This window comes from Ceratotherium simum, chromosome 29 (genome assembly GCF_057802395.1).
Source record: "Ceratotherium simum simum isolate JZ-2026a chromosome 29, ASM5780239v1, whole genome shotgun sequence".
NCBI lineage: Eukaryota > Metazoa > Chordata > Mammalia > Perissodactyla > Rhinocerotidae > Ceratotherium > Ceratotherium simum.
The window spans coordinates 13,479,692-13,500,760 of NC_141928.1; the positions used below are offsets into that span (position 1 = coordinate 13,479,692).

Sequence of the window (21,069 nt, forward strand, 5' to 3'; positions counted from 1 at the left end):
ATTGTTTCTAGTGAGAAATCTATTGTTATCCTTATCTTTGTTCTTCTGTATATAAAGTGTTTTTTCTCTGGCTGCTTTTAATATTTTTTTCTTTATTTATGGTTTTGAACAATTGATTATGATGTACCTCGCTATAATTTTCTTCAGATTTTTTGTACTTAGGTCTCATTGACATTTTGGGGCCTATGATTTGACCTTTCTCATCAGACTTGTAAATTTTCAGGCATTATTTCTTCAAACGTTTTTGTGCCCTCCTCTCTCCTTCAGGTACACCAATATGCATATATTAAACTACGTGAATTTGTCGCACATTGTCACTGTTCATCTTATTTTCACTTTTCTCTCCATGCTTCATGACGGGTATGTGGGTATGCTCATTTCTTGACCATCTATTCCTAGTGCTTATTATGATGCCAGGCACCAAGTTAGAACTCAGAAATACTTGTGGAAGGAAGAAAGGGCAAAAGGAATTAAGAGAAAGAAAGGAAAAACAATTAAAGTAGTAATTAATATTTATGACATGCTATTTGTGCACCAGGCACTTAGCTAGAGTCAGGAAACACATTTGGTGTGACAAAGCCATTAACCAGAGACTTGCCCACTGATAAAGTTAATAAAAAACAAAAGAGAAGGAGGTAGGGATTGTGAAGTCCTCTCTTTTAATCAGCAAAATAAGTTTAAAGCATGAGTTTTAATCAAACAGATTTGTGTTTGACTTCTGGTGCAGTGATATTTTCTTTGGTTTCCTCATCTGTAAAATGGAAAACATAGTACCATCTGCTTTGTAGGGTTGTGGTGAGAATTAAGTGAGCTAATGCATTTAAGAGCTTAAAGAATAAGAAATACGCTAGCTACTGTTACTTCTACTGGAAGATAATGCATTTCTATAGCTTGTTCTGAAATATAATTCCTAATTCTTAATGTAAAGAATTATTGTATCTTAAGAAAATAGAGATGAAAATGTATCATGGCAGTTAATGCTACATGTCAAGTTAATGGAACAATAAGAGGGAAAAGAAAATCTCCAAAAACCCTAGTGAGTGTTGCCAAAACCTCATAGAATAATAAATAACATACAGATATCTGTGTACCTGGAGATTTGGTGCAAGATCATTAAATACAGGTTACAGTGTAAGGAGGTGGGGAGACGGTCTCCAACCAGGTGAAAAGGGAGAGCAAATTTCAAAGGAGTATTTGGAAGTTGTCAATGGCAAGGATGGTCAGCACACAATATGTTAAAGAAGGAAATTCAACGGACTCTTTGATGAATTATTCTGGCTGAGTGATTGTCACTTATAATAAGAGTTCACCCTCTTGATGAGTTTTGCCAGGGCCCCTTTCATGTCCTTGTTCTTGAGGCTATAGATAAAGGGATTTAGCAAGCGGGTGATGACCATGTACATTATGAAGGCAATAATGTTGTTGTTTGAATTTCTGGATTATGGAAAAAAAATAGTACAATAATTGCCCATAGAATATAAACACCACCGAGGGGTGGGAGCCACATGCAGATAAGGCTTTGCAGATCGCTTTGGTAGAGGGGACCCTCAGAATAGAGACCCCAATAAGGACATAAGAGAACAGGATGCCACTTAATGGCAAGAAGACAGACATTATGCCTAAAATGAAGATGACTGGTTGTTAAGGGAGGTGTCTGAGCAGGATAGCTTGAGCAGGACAGCAAGGTTACATAAGAAATGGGGAATGGTCCTATTAGCACAGAAGGAGAGTGGGACTAGTAAGAGTGTATGAGACAGGGTAATGGCAGAGGAGAGGACCCAGGACCCAATCACCAACAAAACCGACAGCTCTACCCTCATGATGGTGGTGTAGTGGAGAGTGACAGATGGTCATGTTGCTGTCATATGCCATCATTGCAAGAAGAAAGCTATCAAGGCAGCTAAATATTATAAGGAAATACACTCGTGAGATGCACCTTGTGTGAGTGATAGATTGGCATCGAGTCTGCATGCTCATCAGCATCTTAGGGAGAGTGACAGATGAAAAGGAGATGTCAGTGAGAGCCAAGTGGCTTTCCTGAGAAAGAAGTACATGGGGTATGGAGGGGAGAGTCCAGCTTGATGAGCAGGATGATGAGCAGGTTCCCCAGCACTGTGGTCAAGTACATGCCCAGGAACAGGGCAAAGAATAAGCCCTGTTGCTCTGGTGGGATGGAGAGCCCCAGGAGGAGGAACTTGGACATGCTGCTCTGGTCCTCAGGTATCATACTGTGCTTATTTATGCTTGGCATGAAAAAGGTTTGGGAATCTCAGGAACCTAGAAAAGATGACCAGGACCATCATACTTCATACTGTAATTCTCCAAGAAAACAATGAATTTTTAACTACACTCCTATTACTTTCTCAAACCTGTGGTTGCATGCATCTTCCCTCTATCCCAGTCTGGCTCCAGGAAACCATCACACTCAACAGCAGCCAACAAGACCTCACTGCACAGAAGGAAGCGGGTATTCACTATTTCATTCAACCGTTATTTATTTAACATGGAGTCCGAACTCCCCCTCTATTAAGGACTGAGAATTCAGCAGTGAACAAGAAAGGCAAGGTCCTTCATTCCTGTGCATATATTTTTTATAAGCATACCAGGACAATTGACCACACCAAGACAGAGCCAAATCATAGTAATTCACTGTGGCAGAAATGGCATATGAGCCTGCACAAACTGATATCAGTTGTTTCAGCCTTAAAGTACAGTAATCCCCCTTTACCCATGGTTACACTTACTGGGGTTTCAGTTCCCCTCAGCTCAGTCAACCCCAGATGACATTGTCTACTCCTCACATCCAGCCATCAACATCGTCATTGCTCAATGATCCTCCTTCTGATGACTCATCAGAAGTTCAATGGTAGCCCAACGTCCGTCACAATGCCTATGTCATTCACCTCACTTCATCTCATCATATAGGCATTGTGTCATCTCACATCATCATCAGAAGGGTGAGTGCAGTACAATAAGATATTTTGTGAGAGAGAGAGACTATGTTCACATAATTTTTATTATAATATATTGTTGTAATGGTTCTATTTTATTATTGGCTATTGTTGTTAATCTCTTACTCTGCCTAATTTTTAAATTGAACTTTATCACAGATATATATGTACAGGAAAAAAGATAGTATATACAGGGTTAGGTACTATTTCCAGGTTCAGGCATCCACTGAGGGGTCTTGGAACATATTCCAAATGAATAAGGGGGGACTAGTGTAATAAAGTTATATACATATATTATATATTATATATCATGTATATTAGAGATTTTATATACAGACACATATGTCTATGGGTGCGTGTGCCATTTCTGTCCTCTATTGTACTGTTGTGGGCCTATGGAAGTTATATCATTTGTGTTTCTATTTCTTAAAAGCTAAAATGGGTGAAAGAACACAAATTCCTATTGCAGCTGTGAAGAATTTTTTAAATCTTGGAATGTAAGGCTGATGTGTGGATTTAATTAGGAAATGTAGTTAAAATCCTTAGCCTAGTTCACCAAAATGTTCACCATTCTTATGAAATATTGTTTGTGGACTATTCTGGTTTGGAAGCTATTCTGGCATCAATTGTTTTTAAATGACCACCCACTTCTACGGTGACTGTGAGTTTACGGCTGTAGGTCATTGGGATCGAGCAAAGTTCACAGAAAGAGTGTTACAGTGCTACAACAACACCGCCTCAGCACTGGAGTCTTATATTACTGTAATGTATTACTATTTTCTGTAAATTAAAAATTATTAAATATTAGCTGCTTTATGTGGTTCAATCTAATATGACTGTGTGATCGGAGCCCATGCTCTTAACCACTACACATGGAAAATTACCCTTTCATCAGTTAGGGAAACCAAGCAACTTATATTATTTTAGTGGTTCAAGGAAGCCAAAGTTGTCAAAATTTTCTTAGTCCCCTGTCTAGATGATTTCATTAATTCATATTTATATACTTTCCAACTGACAAAAAATTTTCATGTACATGAACTTCTATTTAAACAATAAATATTTACTGAGGGTCTGTAAGGTTCACAAGGCAAGTGTAAATCTTTCCATTTTATAGATGTGGAAACTGAGGCCAAGCAGTTAAGTCACTTTCCCAAGTTCTCTCCACTGTTTAATGGTGATTCTGCACTCTAACTTTACAGAGCATGATGCCTGGAGTTTTTTTGCCTGGGACTTTAGTGAAAGTAAAGTGTTACAAAATCTGAGCAACTCAGTCTTACTCAGCTATATGAAAATGATAGCATATCCTTTTTAGGAAACGAGGAGTCGCTTGGAGTTTGATGATCTCAGCCAGTGGTGTCCCAGAAGGACAATTAAGGAAATATTTGAGGTCATGGATGCAAATCTGATGCCCACGAACACACACGCACACCCAGCCACACTCTCACTACAAGCAGCACTCACACACCCATTACTGAGAGGCGTGCTTCAGACCCTTCTGACCGTACGCTTCCAAGGGGAAGGCAGTTAACGTGGGTCAGTGAAGCCTATTGAGTCACAGGCAAAGTCTATAAACCACCACCACCAACTCATGCACATGGGTAACATACACATTGTAACATACACAAAGACAAAAGCAAACAATATACATTCTTGCTCTCACACACAAGTGTGTCACCCACAAACACAGCTTATATATGCACCAGCACACCGCTGAGCAGAGATTTGAGCCCTCTCTGACCTGCGTTTCTTGGTGAGGTCAGGCATCTTCTCCAGCAGCGGAGACAACTGTCTCACTCCCAGTGCTGAGCTCTCATCCTCTCAGCTGTGTTGCAAGTATTTAAGACCACAGGCATGAATCAGGGGTCCCCAGTCACACATTAGGAGCCTGATAACTTGGTCTGCAGGTACTAAAACAGAACCCAGATTGGGGCTAACTCAGGAAAAGAATCAGGCTGAGAGTTAGATGCATAGTACACACAGATGCATGCAACTATCAAACAAGACAAACAAGCATACACACATGCATGCACACACACAGACAGACACGCACCATGAACACAAAGGCACACAAATCCACAAGAACACAAGCAGATCTTTCGCCCAGTGCAGATTTCCAGCTCCCTTTGACCTGTGCTCATCACTGGTGACCTCAGACATCTTCTGCTTCAGACTGTTGCCCAAATCCTCACTTCTCTTCAGGAGACTCAATATCCTGAAAAATTGTAGAAATATCTGTGGCCTCAGTGCTTCTACAGACTTTCATGTTCCTTAACCAGCTCGAGAGAAATGAGTCAAAAGATAACATTTTAATTACCAGTGCAAAGACTGAAACAAAGTCCCCAAGCTTCTGACTAATTTCTTACTGCTCTTTGGTGGGCAGCATGTCCAGGAGCCAGAGGGACTGAGTCCCAGGGGACAGTGTCCCTGATGCCATTGATGCCCTGTACTCCTTTCTTCTTGGACATGGCTCCAGCTGGGACAAAGGATTTTTTGTCTTTTACTAAGATTTCGTCTTTTATTAGATTTTTATCTTTTTATTTTGAAATTATTTTAGACTTATAGAAAAGTTGTAAAAATGATAGAAAAAATTCCTATGCACATTTTACCCAGATTCCCCAATGGCTAACTTTTACTGTGTTTACTTATGTGTGTATGTATATTTCAGACTTAGATTTTCAGCATGTATACCATAGTGCATATTATCAGAAGACACATGTTATCCATTATTCCAATTCTTAGTGATTTTTATCCTTGATCAACTGGTTAAGGTCGTGTCTGCCAGGTTCTCTACTGTAAAGTTACTATTTTAACCTTTGTAATTAATAAGTATCATTTTTGTAGATATTTTGAGACTATATAACCATAACTTTTTTTCTCATAAAAATTTCACCCAGTATATTTAACATTCATTGGTGTTTCTTAAATGAAAAAATGATCGCACATGTGGTGGCCAAACGGTAATTTTCTAATCCTATCAGTTCTTCTATATTTATCAGTTGTATTGTGCTATAAGAAGGAACTTTCCATCAGCCCCCACTCATTTGTTTTTTCATTGTTTTATTTCTATATTTATGGACTCATGGATTCTTATTTATTTGAGTCCTAATCCATCCTGGTGTTCTGAAGTTCCAATTATTCCAGATCTGGCCAGTGGGATCCCCTTCAAGTTGGCTCCTGTGTCTGTCTGATTGATTGAGCACTTTTTACTTTCAGGTTCAGCAAAATTTTCTTGGATAGTCGTATCATGTCCTGGCCCCGGACTGGAATCAGCCATTTTTCTAAGTAATGTTCGTCCTTTTTAGAGGAAAATTGAAAAGGGCAAATTTGGCGTTAGGTGTGTTCATTGCTTACAAGGCTTCTAAATGATGTTAGAGGATGCAGCTGGGAAATATACATGAAAGAATGACAGGAAGTAGAAACTAGAGGCTAATAAAGTAAAGGAAAGGTTACCCATAGGAGATGGGTCAGGAGTGGAATAGAGAGAATGGAGAATGGGAACAGTATAGATATTGATATATAGCGCATAAATTTGAATCTGTTTGTACATTTTAAAAACCATAATTCAAGTTAATATCTTCAATTCTATTTGACACCACAGACTTCTTTCCAGCCTCTCCTTTTCCATGTACACGGCACCTTTCACCAATACTGAGGAATCATTCTCTTTCCACAATATGTTTATTCACTTAGTGAAATTTTGAATAAATGGTAAGCAATTTCAGAATCTTGAAGTCATATGACTGTTAATGACAAACTAACTGCAGCTGAAAAACTGCAGTTTTTCTTTGTGAGTGTATACACAAAATTCTGTGTTCAAGAATTATAGAGATTAGCTATTTTATTTTCCCCTTGAGTGTAATTATAGTAGTAATTTGCAATATAGTTAGGTTCATTTGTTTTCTTTTATTCCATTTTGCTCTATTCCCCACCCTCTTCTATTTACTTTTTAGTAGGTAAAAGATAACATAGTCAAAACTATACAAATAAATACACTTATCTCCACTTCTCTACCCTATTCCCACACACCTCTTGTTGGTATGCATCTCATTAGCCTGGTTTAGTCTTCTTGTGTTTCTTTTGGTTCAAATGGGCAGGTACATGTAAATTTTACATCCCCTTCATTTTTACAAAAAATGTGGTATGCTATAGATGTGCTTTTACACATTGCTTTATTCAGTTTAACAATATATCCTTGAAATCCCTCTATATTGGTTCATAGATACCTTTCTCATTATTTTATCTTGGCTACAAAGTACTCAATTGCATTGATGTTCCATAGATTTTCTTTGTTCTTGAATGAGATAGTCATTATAAATGTACTAAATGCCACTGAATTGTGTATCTCAAATGGTTAAAAGGGTAAATATCATGTTGTGTATATTATACTACAATGAAAATTCTTAAAGTAATAAATAATCTCACTGTAAAGCACAGAAAAGAATTATAAAATAATAATAATGTATAAGTAATAAGATAATAGATGAGGAATGGGGTAACAAAATATATATTTATCAAAAAAGGAGAAAGAGAAGACAGAATAAATATGAAAAGGATATCTCCAATAGAAAACATACAGTAATATGGAAAATATAAATTCAAATATATCATAATGGCATTAGAGGTTAATAGAGCAAATTCTCCAGAAATATAATGATTGTCCATCTACATAAAAAGAGCAAAACCCAACTTTGACTGTTAACAATAGACACTTCACAGATATAATGACACAAGAAAGCTTAAAGTAAAGTAATGGAAGAGAAATATCGTGTAAACGGTAATCAAAAGGAACCTCATATATCTATACTAATATCAGAAGAAGTAGATGGGATATTAAGGTAGGAGTCATTGCTAGAGATAAAGAGGACTATTTCAGAATTATAATCACCTAATTTTAAATGCAATGGTATACTATTAAATGCATAAAAAATGACTCTCTCTCTCTTCTTATGAAGACTTGCTCAGTAGCATTTGCCAATTTCCATAGCATCATTATTCTTATTATGGCTCACTTCAATCTACCTGCATGGTTTCATTGAATGAGGAGTTGAGAATAAATGTGCACAATCAGCTTCAATCCAACGCAAGCTATCTTCAGCACACCGCTACACAAAAGAATCAGCCCATCAGGAGTAGATCATGATGCTAAATCTGTGTGTCCTCAACAACATAGTTTAAAAAATACACAAGCAAAAACTGACATACATAAATGGAGAAAAAGACAAATCTACAACTATAATTGTATGACATGTTTTGCATAAGATTTTGAACATGTCTTATGAATGATGATGCACAAGCAGAAAAAACTAATTAGGGATAAAGAATATTTAACTCTCCAGGTAGCAAACTTGACCTAGTTGTCATATTAACAACACTTTATATGACAGCAGAATGCGTATTTTTTAAAGTTATATGGAATTGACAACTATACTGTAATTTTAGGAGACCCATGTTACCCTGATCATGACTGCAATAAAAGGATTTAGTGATTGTCGCTTAAAGAAGTTAGCCCTATTGACAAATATTTCTAGGGCCTGTTTTATATCTCTGTTCCTCAGGCTGTAGATGAAGGGGTTCAGCATAGGAGTAAATACCGCGTACATGATCGAGGCAATTATTTCTTTGTCATTGGAGCCCCATGATGAGGAGAAAAAGTTAACACCTACAAGTGTCCCATAGTATAAAGACACCACAAACAGATGGGAACCACAGGTAGAAATGACTTTAAAGAGTCTCTTGGTGGAGGGGATCCTCAGGACGGTGGTCCCTATACTGATATATGAACCCAAGATACTAATCAAAGGGAAGATAACAAGCATTCCTCCTTCTATGAAGATGACCAGCTCATTGATGGAGACGTCAGAGCAGCTCATTTTCAGGAGTGCATTGAAGTCACAGAAGAAGTGGGGAATGGTATTGTCACCACAGAAGGACAGTTGGACCAAGAGGAAGGTGTGCAATAGGGCATGTGCACAACTGAAGAACCAGGACCCAGCTACTAATGAGATACACAACTCCTGCCTCATGATGGTAGTGTAGTGGAGTGGGTGACAGATGGCCACATACCTGTCATATGCCATCACTCCAAGAAGGAAATTGTCAAGGCAACCAAAAACTATAAAAAAATACAACTGACAAATGCACCCTGCATAGGAGATGGATTGTTGCTGAGTCTGCATGTTCATGAGCATCTTTGGAACTGTGATAGTTGAAAGCGAAATGTCAGAGAAGGCCAAGTGACTGAGAAAGAAGTACATGGGGGTGTGGAGGCGAGTGTCCAGCCTGATGATCAGGATGATGAGCAGGTTCCCCAGCACTGTGGTCAGGTACATGCCCAGGAACAGGGTAAAGAACACACCCTGCTGCTCCAGCAGGATGGGAAGTCCCAGGAGTAGGAATTCATACACGCTGCTCTGGTTCTCAGGCCTCATAGTGCTCTTCTGTATGCTGCAGATGATGAAGGTTTGGGAATCTCAGGAACCAAGAAAGGATGATAACAACTGTCATATCTCATACTGTGATATGAAATTCTCTAGGAAATCAATGAATTTTTAACTACACCTCTATTAATTTCTCACTCCTGTGGATGCATGCTTCTCCACTCTATCCCACTCTGGTTCCATGAAAACATCACACAGAGAAGGAGCTAAAAAGACCTCAATGCACAGACACAAGAGCATGTTCACTGTTTTGTTCAAACATTATTTATTGAACATTGAGGCTGAACATGGACCTTGACTAAAGACTGAGATTGCAGCAGTGAACAGAAAGGCAAGGTTCCTGCCCTCTGTGAGTGTAGATCTTGACGAGCATAGATAGAGGGATAATTTGTTACACCAATGCAGAGCCAAATCACAATATTTCCCTATAGCAGAAATAGAAGATGAGCTTCAGCAAACTGTTATCAGTTGTTTCTGCCTTAAAGTAACATGAGACCCCAGTGCTGAGGCAGCATTGTTGGAGCATTGTCACAGTCCTCCTGTGAACCTGGCCAGGTCCCAGTAACCTACAGCTGTGAACTCATGGTCCCTCTAAAAGTAGGGGGACATTTAAAACCACTTGATGCCAGAATAGCTCCCAAACCAGAACAATCCACAAACTATCTTTCATAAGAATGGTGAACATTTTGGTGAACACTTGGGTACTGGGCTAAGGACTTTACCTGCATTTCCTAATTAAATCCATACACCAGTGTTACATTCCCAGATCTAAAAAGCATCTTTCCAGCTGCACTAGGAATGCATGTTCTTTCTCCCATTTTAGCTCTTAGGAAATAGTAACATAAATAATATAAATTCCGTATATATTGCCATTTTTTGTAGGTTAAAAATTGTAACATATTGACTACTTCATGTAGTTCTATATAATATGTCTGTGTGATCAAAGCCCATGGTCTTAACCAGTACACATGGCAACTTCCCCCACCATTGATTAGGAGAACAAGACATCCTGTGTTGCTTTAGGGCAATAAAGCAGCCAAAGTAGTTCAAAATGTTCTTAGTTCTCTGCCTAAATATTTCCCTTCACTTATATTCATCTATTTTCCAATTGACAAGAGACTCTCACATTCATTATCGTTTATTTAAGCAATAATATTTATTGAGGACCTGTAAGTTTCATGAGGCAAGTGTAATTCTTCCCATTTTATAGACTGAAAAGCGAGGCCAAGAAATTAAGTGATTTTCCCAAGGTCTCCCTGCCATTTGGTTGGGGTTCTGCACTCTAACTTCACACAGGATGACACTAATGTGTCTTTGCCTGGGACATTAAGTGAAGGGTTACAACACTTTGAATGACTCAGTCACACTCAGGTATATGAAATACATAGCAGATCCATTTCAGAAACAGGGAGTTGCTGGGAGATTAGCTTAGCTCAGTCAGTGGTGCTCCAGAGGAAGGTGCTAAAGGAAATATTTGAGTCATGGGGGAAAATCAGAAGCCCCAAGCACACATACAAATCACACACACACACACACACACACACACACACACACACACACACTGCTGATTTGAGGATTCTAGTCACCTGTGACTGGTTCCCATCGTAAGGGAAGGATAGCCAGTATGTGGTTCAGTTCATAAACACTCATATACATACATACAAGTCAAAAATAACACACCAAGTGAGACATACACCACACACAATGATGTACCATCCCCCCGCAAACACACTCACAATGCACATCGACACACTTGACACGTGACACACATGGCAAACACTCAACTCAGCACATATACATAACTCCTTTCTATACACACATCACCAAAAACTCACAAGGCCTCATGGAAGAAACATGCCAACAACACACATGCACACTCAGCCACACACTCACACAACTGGCAGCACACGCACTTCCATCGTGCTTCGGCCCCTTCTGACTCAGACTCTTCCCAGGGAAGGCAGTCAGTATGGGGTAGTTAAGCCTATTAAGTCACAGACACAATTATTAAACCACCATGAACAACCCATGCACATGGAAACATACACATGGTGACATACACAGAGACAAAAGCAAGCAATACACATTCTCACTCTCAAACATGAGTGGGACACCCACAAACACAGCTCACACATACACTGGCACACTGTTGAGCAGAGATTTGAGCCCTCTCTGACCTGAGTTCCATGGTGAGGCTGGGTATATTCTTTTGCTGCATCAATGACAACAATCTCACTCCCTATCCCGAGCACTCATCTGCTGAGCTGTGATGCAAGTATTTAAGATTCCAGGCATGAATCAGGGGTCCTTATTCACGCATTAGGAGCCTGATAACTTAGTCTACATGCATTAAAACAGAACCTAGATCGGGTCTAACTCAGGAAAAGAATCAGGTTCTGAGTCAGAAACATAGTACACACAGATGCATGCAACTATCAAACAACACAAACACAAGCATACTCACATGCACGCATACACACACACACACACCCATGAACACAAAGGCACACAAATCCACAAGCACACAGGCAGTTCCATCACCAATGCAGATTTCCAGCTCCTTCTCACCTGTGCTCTTCATTGGTGAGTTCAGACACCTTCTGCTCCAGACTGTTGCTGAAATTCCTCAGCTTCTCTTCAGGAGATCTGGTATTCTGACAAAAAGAAATATCTGTGGCCTCAGCTCTTCTACAGACTTTCATGTTCTGTAAAAAGTCTGGAGCAATGAGCAAAAAGATGACTTAAGTACCAGCAAGAGGACAGAAACAAAATCTCCAGCCTTCTGGGTCAGGGAGGAGCCCCCGTAGGCTAATTGGCCAACGTCTTGCTGCACCTTGAGGAGCTGCATGTCAGGAGCCAGAGAGGACTGGAGTCCCAGGGGATGGTGTGCCTGATGCCAGCCATGCCCTGGACTCCTTTCTTCTTGGGCATGGCTCCATCTGGGACACAGGACTTTTTTAAAGATTGTAATAATGGCTTGTTTCCAAAGTGTTGGCAAGTTTAAGGGAAACTGTTAAGGGAGGGTGAGGCACCCAGGGCTAGCAACAGTGGGAAACACTTGCAAGTGGAGGGAGAGGTTATGAGAACCTGGTGAGACACGTAGGGGTAGGTGAGGACCCCTGGACAGGAACTGTGGACAGTCACTATAAACCCATGATGAGGCATGGAGAAAAAGGGAATAAATGCCCCGACCTCTCTGTCCTGCTTTTTGCTCTCTTGATTGTGTTTCCATTGGCCAAATCAAAAGGGCCAGGGAGCCCAGTTGATACAGTCCATAAGGTCAGATTCCTGAGACAAAACAGGGTAGAGATGGCTGGAGAAGGGATGTGGAGGAGCAAATGGAGACTACCTAGCACACATTGGTATAGATAACATTTTCTAGTTACACATTTGTGTGCCAAATTGTGAATGGAAAATATGCAGATGCGTTTTGTTCTACAGACATGCTTCTTTTCTTGGTGTAAAATTGTCTTACAATTTCATTATTGGAGACTGCTTAAAGAGCAAGGATGACATTTTATAGAATTGCTCTCCTGTGCGCTGCCTATGGTTCAGCACTTCATATTTTCTCTGACAAGGGCTACAAAGAGAATATTTTGGAGGATCATAATTGTCTGCCTGGATGCCAGCTTTAAATTTAGTGATAGGTCTGTAGGATATTCTATTCTCTCTTATTTAGTAATTATGGACAAATATTTTTTTAACTTTTTTTGTTGGCTGGGAAAGACTTGCCCTGAACTAACATCCTTTGCCAATCTTCCTCTCTTTTTTTTTGCGTCCCCAAAGCCCTAGAGCATAGTTGTATATTCTAGTGGTAAGCCCTTCTAGTTCTTCTATGTGAGCCACCTCCACAGTATGGCTACTGACAGACAACTGGTGTGGTTCTGTTTCTGGGAACTGAATCTGGGCCACCGGAGGGGAGCATGACAAATTTTAGCCACAAGGCCATCAGGGATGGCTCTTTACCTTTTTTTTGGAAATCATTTCAGACTTTGAGAAAACTAAAAATTGTATGAAAAATTCTCGTATACATTTCATCCTGATTCTCCAAAAGTTAGTATTAACAATGTTTTCTTTATTATTATGTAGGTAGGCATGTATCTCAGATTCAGGCTATAGATCTTTGGTAGGTATTCCACAGTGCATATTATCAGAAGGCAGCTGTTATCAATTTTTCCAATTACTGGCAATTTTAATCTCGGTCATTTCATTAGGATGGTGTCTACCAGGTTTCTCTACGATAAGGTAGTATTTTTATCTTTGAAATTAATAGATATAACTTGGGTAGATATTTTGAGACTATGTGAACATGTTATTTCTCCTTACAATTTCGATATAACATCATACTTAATAAGAATCAAATGATTCTTGCCTGAAACTATTATTGGAATTGTAGCGGCCAAATGGTGATTTTTGTCATTCCATCAGTCTTTCTACATGTATTAGTTCTCTGTAAGAGACAAGTTTCCTCTCTCTACCATTTTTGTAAATTTATTTATATCATTATGAATTCATAGATTCTCGTTTAATCAATGAGTTGTAATCCATTAGGATTGTTATGCATTTTTTAATTATTAAATTGAGGTCCAATTGGTTTACACATTGTATAGATTTCAGGTGTACATTATTATATTGCAGCTTCTGTATAGTCTGCATTGTGTTCACCACCAACAATCTACTTTTAACCCATCACCATACATATGCACCCTTTTAGCTCTTTTGCCCTCCCCCCACCTCCTTCCCCTCTGGTAACTACCAATCTTTTCTTCTTCTCTATGTCTGTGTTTGTTTGTTGTTATTCTTTCTGAACCTCAAATTATACCACATTAAGCATTTGGCAGCCCCTTTGAGCTGGATCCTGTGTCCCCATGATTCCTGGGTCACTTTCTTCCTCTCAGGTTCAGCAAAATTTTCCCAGATCATCTTTGTATTTCCTGGCCCCAGCCCTGGAATCAGACATGTTTCTAAGAAATTTGGGTTCCTTTTAGAGAAGAATGGTATTGACAGAGAAAATTTGTTGGGGATGTTCATTGCTTACAAGGCTTCATATATATATATATATATGAAATAGAAATAAGAAATTAATAAACTAACAGAAAGGGTTACTCCCAGGAAGTGAGTTGGGAATAGGGTTAAAATAACTGGGGATGAGAATAGAATAAATATTGATATGTAACACACACATTTTAACCTGTTCACATATGTTTTAAAAACCATGAGTTCAAACTGACACCTCCAATTCCAGTTTGACACCACAGAGTTCTTTCCAGTGTCTCCTTTTCCATGTATGTGACACTTTTCCCTGATAGTGAGGAGTCATTCCCTTCAACAATTTTTTTTACTTTTTCACTGAATCCTAGAATGTTAAGTAATTTCAGAATCTTGAACACATATCACTGTGAATGACAAAATTACTAACTGTAGCTATATATTTTTTATGCTTTTTTCTCAATTGTGAGGGTATAGAGACAAAATATTGTCTTCAAGGATTACATGGGTTATTTTAATTTCTCCTGTCTCATCATGTTACTCATTTGAAATATAGTTAAATTAATTTGTTTTGTTTTTATTTTATTTTTTCCTCCTATTATTTTCAATTATTTGTTTGTTTATTTATTTATTTTAGTGAGGAAGATTGGCCCTGGGCTAACGTCTGTTTGTCTGTTGCCAGTCTTCCTCTTTTTGCTGAGGATGATTGGCCCTGAGATGTCATCTGTGCCCATCCACCTCTATTTTGTATGTGGGATGCTGACACATCATGGCTTGATGAGTGGTGCACAGGTCCAGGTCTGGGATCCGAACCTGCGAACCCTGGGCTGCCAAAGCGGGGTGCGTGAACTTAACTACTACACCACTGGGCTGGCCCCTCATTTATCTGTTTTTGAGTACATAAAATATAATCTCGTCAAAATGTACAAACAGGTGTATCCATCTCCCCATCCTTCGCACATGTTCCCACCCAGCACTTAATGGTCTACTTAATGGTTTCCCATTAAGTAGATGTTGGCTGCATGACTATAGATTTTATTACATATAATAATATGCATAGTATAATATATATTTTACATGAAATATATATAACATAAATATCTAATATGTGTAATAATGTACATAATATAACGTTATACATAATAGAAATATATTTATATATCATGTATACTTCATGTAAAATATATATTTTAAGAGAGGATCCATCAATTCTTTTTTTCCTTAGTGTTATCAAATTCTGTTGAGGTCTTTTTCAGCATCTATGGAGAGAGTTACGTGATTTTTAACCTGAGATTTATTAATATGTTGTATTATATTAAGGACTTCCTAATATTGAACCAACTTCATATTCCTGGAAAAATCCCTCTTGCTTGCATATGTTGTTTTACTAATGTGGTGTTGGATTCTATTTGTTGATATTTTATTATGTTTGCGTTAATATTCATAAGTACTGTCAACTTGAAATTTTATTTTTGTACTTCTTTATCATGCTTACACATCAGCGTTCTATTTGTTTCATCCATAAAACAAATTAAGATGTTTTCCCTTATTTTCAATGCTCTAGAACGTTTCACGCAGCATTCAGACTATCAGGTGTTTGACCAGTAGAAGAATTCTCCATGAAACCATATGGGCCTGGTTCTGTTTTATGGAGTAGTTTTTTAATAGTTTTCCCCATTTATTCTACAGAAATTGATGTCTTTAGACTTTCTATATCATAAGGAGTCAATTTTGGTAACATGTATTTCCATGGGAAATTATCTAATTCAACTGAGTTTCCAAATTTATTTTCACGGAAGTGTGACTTTATTATTCAGATAATCTCCATAGGATACTGTTGTTATTGTTGTTCTTTAGTTCAATCAATATTCATTTTTATATTTACCAATCTTCTGAATATCTCTGAATTTTCAAATTTCTCCTATGATCTCTTTCCTTCTGCCTAAAGAGTTTCCCTTCCTGTTTCTATTATTATAGGTCTGCTGATAATTTTTTTTTAGTTTTTGTTTTTCTGAAAATATCTTAATTTTGAATGATATCTTTGCTGATGTGGTATTCTCGGTTGGCAGAGTTTTTTATTTTTTCACTCTGGTAAGGATGTCACACCTTTATCTTTTGATTTCTTTCAATCTTTTGTTGCTGCTGTTGTTAAAAAGTAAGCTTTCATTCTTATCAAGGTTTATTTGAGTGTAACGCTTGTGTATATATAGTTGCTTCTCAAAAGCAGGATTCTCAGCTTTCCCTCAAAAACTTGGTTGCATTTAGTCTTCCAGCTCCTCCAGCCTCTGAGCATCCTAGGTAGATATTGATAACTCAGCACCATGTTTGACTCATCACCCATGCTTTTGCTCACCTGAGAGATCCAGGATGATGTATTTGGAGAGGACCTGCTGGTAACTGTTTGAGAATGATATAACAAGAAAGAAGGCTTTTTTTGGGGGACCGGGGGGGGAGATTTGCCCTGATTTGCCCTAACATCTGTTCCAATATTCCTCTTTATTTACTTTTCCTCCCCAAAGCACCAGTGCATGGTTGTATATCCTAGTTGTAAGTCCTAGTTCTTCTGTGCAAGCTGCCACCACAGCATGGCAACTGGCAGATGGGTGGTGTGGTTCTGCAACCGGCAAATCAATTGGGCTGCAGAATTGGTGCGAGTGCCGAACTTTAATTACTATGCCATCAGGGCTGGCTCAGGAAGACTTGTGTTTAAGTGAGTTATGATGTAAGCAAAGACAGAAAACATTAGAGAGGAAAGAAAAGAGGGAGTATTTCACCACCAAAACATTGACATTCGCTATATATATGTATATTTTGACATTTGTTATATAGATATTTTTCTATATTTCTGTTTTCTATTCTGCTCAGAATAGTTTGTTGTATTTCTTCCCTATCCCTTTTTGTATTAATGTCTAACATGCATATACTAAGTGCATAAATCTGAAACGTTTGGCCTGATGAGTTTTTACATATGTGTACATCTATTGTAACTACCACAAGGATCAAGATATAGAAAATTTCTAGAACTCTAGAAGGTTTCCTCATATTCCTTTCTTAGAAGTAAATAAAATATAGAATAAAACAGCACATTTTCAAGATGATATCATTTATGCATATTTATTAAGAGTAGACAAACTCATATGAACCGATACTTTTTTTAAATTTTTATATTTTATTTGTTTTTTATTTATTTTTTAAATTTTTTGTTTATTGCAGTAACATTGGTTTATAACATTGTATAAATTTCAGGTGTACATCATTATACTTCTATGTCTGCATAGATTACATCATGTTCACCACCCAAATACTGATTACAACCCATCACCACACACATGTGCTGAATTATCCCTTTAGCCCTCCTCCCTCCCCACTTCCCCTCAGGTAACCACCAATCCAATCTCTGTCTCTATGTGTTTGTTTGTTGTTGTTATTATCTACTACTTAATGAAGGAAATCATACAGTATTTGACCTTTTCCCTCTGACTTATTTCACTTTGCATTATACCCTCAATGTCCATCCATGTTGTCACAAATGGCTGGATTTCATCGTTTCTTATGGCTGAGTAGTATTCCATTGTGTATATATACCACATCTTCTTTATCCATTTGTCCCTTGATTGGCACTTAGGTTGCTTCCAAGTCTTGGCTATTGTGAATAACGCTGCAATAAACACAGGGGTGCATGTATCTTTATGCATTGGCGCTTTCAAGTTCTTTGGATAACTACCCAGCAGTGGGATAGCTGGATCATATGGTAGTTCTATCCTCGATTTTTTGAGGAATCTCCATACTGTTTTCCATACTGGCTGCACCAGTTTGCACTCCCACCAGCAGTGTATGAGTGTTCCTTTCTCTCCACATCCTCTCCAACACATGTTGTTTGCTGTCTTGTTAATTATAGGCAGTACTCTCTTTGACATCAGTCTTAGCAACATATTTTCAAGCACTATCTCTGACCGGGCAAGAGAAACAATAGAAAAAATAAACAAACAGGACTACATCAAGCTAAAAAGCTTCTGCACAGCAAAGGAAACCATCAACAAAACGAAAAGACAACCTAACAATTGGGAGAAGATATTTGCAAACCATACATCTGATAACGGGTTAATCTCCAAAATATATAAAGAACTCATGCATCTCAACAACAAAAAAACTAACAACCCAATTAAAAAATGGGCAAAAGACCTGAACAGACATTTCTCCAAAGAAGATATACAGATGGCCAACAGACACATGAAAAGATGTTCAAAATCATTAACTATCAGGAAATGCAAATCAAAACTACAATGAGATATCACCTCATGCCCTTCAGAATAGCTATAATGAACTGATACTTTTAAGGAAATGAAGTTAAGAGTCATTGAAAGTCTATTGTGAGAGTGTTAGATTTTTAAACATTGTAAATTTGATTCATGTAAGCAAAATTTTCTGTGATACTCTTTTAGCTCCCTCCTTCTCTTGACACTGGGAAGCCAACGAAGAAAGGCAAGATTCTCTTGAAGATGGTGGGACTGGAGGAGCTTCCTTCCTCGCTACTTCCAGTTGGCATCCTCACAGACACCTATCCTCATCAAGCCCTTTGTATGTTGGAATAAGGCAATATACATTCTAAAAATTGTTAAGAAAATGGAAGAATCATTGAAATCAGTCTTGGAAACAAAAGCTTGTATATGTCAGCAGAGAGGGACATGGGATAGGTCAACATCCCTCTGCCATACATGCAGCCTAGATTCAACTGGACACTCAGAATGTCTGTCAACATTTAATAGTTTCCTTGTTCCTTTTAATATGTAATTGTTATAGATTTAGTGATTGTGTGATAAAAATCTTAACCCTATTAACAAATATTTCTAGGGCATGTTTCATATCTCTGTTCCTCAGGCTATAGGTGAAGGGGTTCAGCATTGGGGCGACTACCATATATATCACAGAAGCAATTATGTCTTTATCTTTGGAGATGGATGAGGAGGAAAAAAAGTAAAGGCCTGCAATGGTCCCATAGTATAAAGACACCACAAAGAGATGGGAGCCACAAGTAGAAAAGGCTTTGCAGAATCTCTTAGTGGAGGGGACCTTAAGGATAGTGGTACCTATCTGGATATAAGAGCCCAAGACACTACTCAAAGACAGGATGACAAGCATTCCTCCCTCTGTGAAGATGACCAGCTCATTGAGGGATGTGTCTGAGCAGCTCATCTTCAGGAGAGCAGGGAGGTCACAGAAGAAGTGAGGGATGGTATTGTCACCAGAGAAGGACAGTTGGACCAAGAGAAAGGTGTGCAACAGGGCATGTTCACAACAGAAGAACCAGGACCCAGCTACTAACGAGACACACAGCTCCTGCCTCACGATGGTGGTGTAGTGCAATGGGTGGCAGACAGCCACATACCTGTCATATGCCATCACCCCAAGAAGGAAATTGTCAAGACAACCAAAGAGTATGAAAAAATACATCTGAGAAATGCACCCTGTGAAGGGGATGGACTTGTGATCAGTGTGCATGTCCATCAACATTTTGGGAACTGTAGCAGATGAGAAAGAAACATCAGTGAAGGCCAAGTGGCTGAGGAAGAAGTACATGGGAGTGTGAAGGTGAGAGTCCAGCCTGATGATCAGGATTATGAGCAGGTTCCCCAGCACTGTGGTCAGGTACATGCCCAGGAAGAGGGTGAAGAACATGCCCTGCTGCTCCGGCTGGATGGGGAGCCCCAGGAGGAGGAATTCAAACACTCTACTCTGGTTCTCACTCCTCATGCTGCTCTTGTCTCTGCTGGAAATAAAGGAAAGCGGGAAAAGTCAGGAACCTAGAATTAGTCATAACATTATAGTAATGTCCTTTTTATGAAAATTATTAATTTTATGCTAGGCTTCTCTTTATTTTTCACTCCTGTTGATGCATGAATCACAAGTCTGTCTCATTCAGACTCTAATGATACATCATACCCTCAAATACCTAAGAAGATTTCCTTCCATAGAAACTACAGGACATCTTTTCCTTTATTCCACAAATATGTATTGAACAACCACCTTGTGCCAGGGACTATGTAAAGTACAGAGTACATAATAGCAAACTGGCAATGCAAAGTCTCTACGTTCAAGGAGTTTACATCTTCATATCAAGCCAGGTCAAACCTCAGTAACTAAGTGTGGTAAAACACGAGATGGGCACTAGGTGACATGTATTGGTCATTTCCTCTTAAAAGAGATGTGAAATTCTTTAAATTGGAATAGAATAACTATGACTATTTCAGGCTTACAGTGGAATTGGCTGGATCCTAACTGATCAGAGGTATTTAATGTTCTCTGTCACCAAAACTGCCCTTCCAGGTCCCAAACCAATATTAAAAATAATGCCAAATATTTGTCATTAACATACACTACGGCAGCCACTATGTCAAGTCTATTATATGCACTTTCTTTTTTTTTCAGATTATATTTATTTTTTAAAAAAATTTTTTGTTTATTGCAGTAACATTGGTTTATAACATTGTATAAATTTCAGGTGTACATCAGTATACTTCTGTTTCTGCATAGATTACATCATGTTCACCACCCAAATACTAATTACAACCCATCACCACACACATATGCCGAATTATCCCTTTCGCCCTTCCCCTTGCCCCCGGTAACCACCAATCCAATCTCTGTCTCTATGTGTTTGCTTGTTGTTGTTATTATCTACTACTTAATGAAGC

At 38.5% G+C, this 21,069-nt stretch overlaps 2 protein-coding genes across 2 annotated transcripts; both read right to left on the reverse strand.

Moving 5' to 3' along the window:
* Positions 1 to 8,386: 8,386 nt before the first annotated feature.
* Positions 8,387 to 9,379, reverse strand: LOC101396699 (olfactory receptor 1J4-like). The gene has a single exon (XM_004423751.2). The coding sequence runs from the start codon at positions 9,377 to 9,379 to the stop codon at positions 8,387 to 8,389; it is 993 nt and encodes a 330-aa protein (XP_004423808.1).
* A 9,792-nt stretch (positions 9,380 to 19,171) lies between these two features.
* LOC101396430 (olfactory receptor 1J4-like) lies at positions 19,172 to 20,183 on the reverse strand. The gene has a single exon (XM_004423750.3). The coding sequence runs from the start codon at positions 20,126 to 20,128 to the stop codon at positions 19,172 to 19,174; it is 957 nt and encodes a 318-aa protein (XP_004423807.3). The 5' UTR covers positions 20,129 to 20,183.
* Between the last annotated feature and the right edge of the window lie 886 nt (positions 20,184 to 21,069).